Source organism: Olea europaea, unplaced genomic scaffold (assembly GCF_002742605.1).
Source record: "Olea europaea var. sylvestris unplaced genomic scaffold, O_europaea_v1 scaffold14719, whole genome shotgun sequence".
Lineage (NCBI taxonomy): Eukaryota > Viridiplantae > Streptophyta > Magnoliopsida > Lamiales > Oleaceae > Olea > Olea europaea.
Genome location: NW_019232277.1, coordinates 1 through 1067, shown reverse-complemented (window position 1 = coordinate 1067; position 1067 = coordinate 1). Strand labels below are relative to the sequence as shown.

Here is a 1067-nt window from a genome sequence, read left to right as displayed (position 1 = left end):
AGCTTCTTACATTCCAGGCCCGACACCGAGTAGGGCTGAGGCACCTATTTCCACTTCTTCTCCTCCTATTTGTCGTCAGAATGTGGAGGCATCTATTCCATCTTTGCAGTCAGCGCATTCAGATACAGAGGGCTCACCTCAGATTGAGGTTCACTAGCAAGGACCTTTTCGAAGATCTTCTTCTGATGACTTGGTGGGTTTGGATGAGAGGACAGAGGAAGATGGATTTATCCCAGTTGTTCGGAAGAGACACCCACGGGCTACTGATACTCCACATCCGAGCAGAAGGATCACTCGGAGTCAGTCACATGATACCTCCTCACATTCTCCTTCTCTATGAATGCCATCATTTGGAATGTGAGAGGTGTAGCTAGTGTAGCTACTCGTCGGCGCCTGAAGAAACTTATACAGCTTCATCAGGTTTATCTTCTAGTTCTATTGGAGCCTTTTGTTCTGCGACAGAATTTTGCATATACACGACGCTATCTGCGCTTCGACATGGGAGCTCAGAATGAATCGAATAAGATCTGGTTTTTCTGGAATTCGGGGACTAATGTTACTGTTATTGTTGATCATCCCCAGTTTCTTCACATTAGAGTTGAGGATCCCAGACTAGCGCGTGCTATCTATTTGACTCCAGTCTATGCGTCATGCGATGCTACTATCAGGAGAGATTTGTGGGCGGGTCTTCACCACATCTCCCTCGATATGGATGATCCTTGGCTAGTTAGAGGAGACTTTAATGTTATTACACATGATGGAGAGTGCACTGGTCATAATACCCGTTATCGTGGCACTACTGCTTTCTCTGATATGATGTTAGACTGTGGTTTAGAGGATGCGGGTTTCATTGGAAACCGATATAATTGTACCAATGGTCGGGTTAGAAAGAGATTGGATAGGGTACTTATTAATTCTACAGCTGCAGCTTCTTGTCGACAGCTTATAGTAAGACACTTGAATCGGACTTCATCTGATCACTCGCCTTTACTGCTTCAGTGGGTTTCTGATGATGATTTAGGGCCTAGACCGTTCAGATTCCTCAATGTTTGGACCAAGCACCATGA

At 45.3% G+C, this 1067-nt stretch overlaps 1 protein-coding gene across 1 annotated transcript; it reads left to right on the top strand.

Moving 5' to 3' along the window:
* Positions 1–336: 336 nt before the first annotated feature.
* LOC111376222 lies at positions 337–1047 on the top strand (the record flags this gene model as incomplete). The annotated part of the gene is made up of 1 exon (XM_022999175.1): positions 337–1047. A coding segment is annotated over exon 1 (711 nt), but the record flags the coding sequence as incomplete, so codon positions are not given.
* Between the last annotated feature and the right edge of the window lie 20 nt (positions 1048–1067).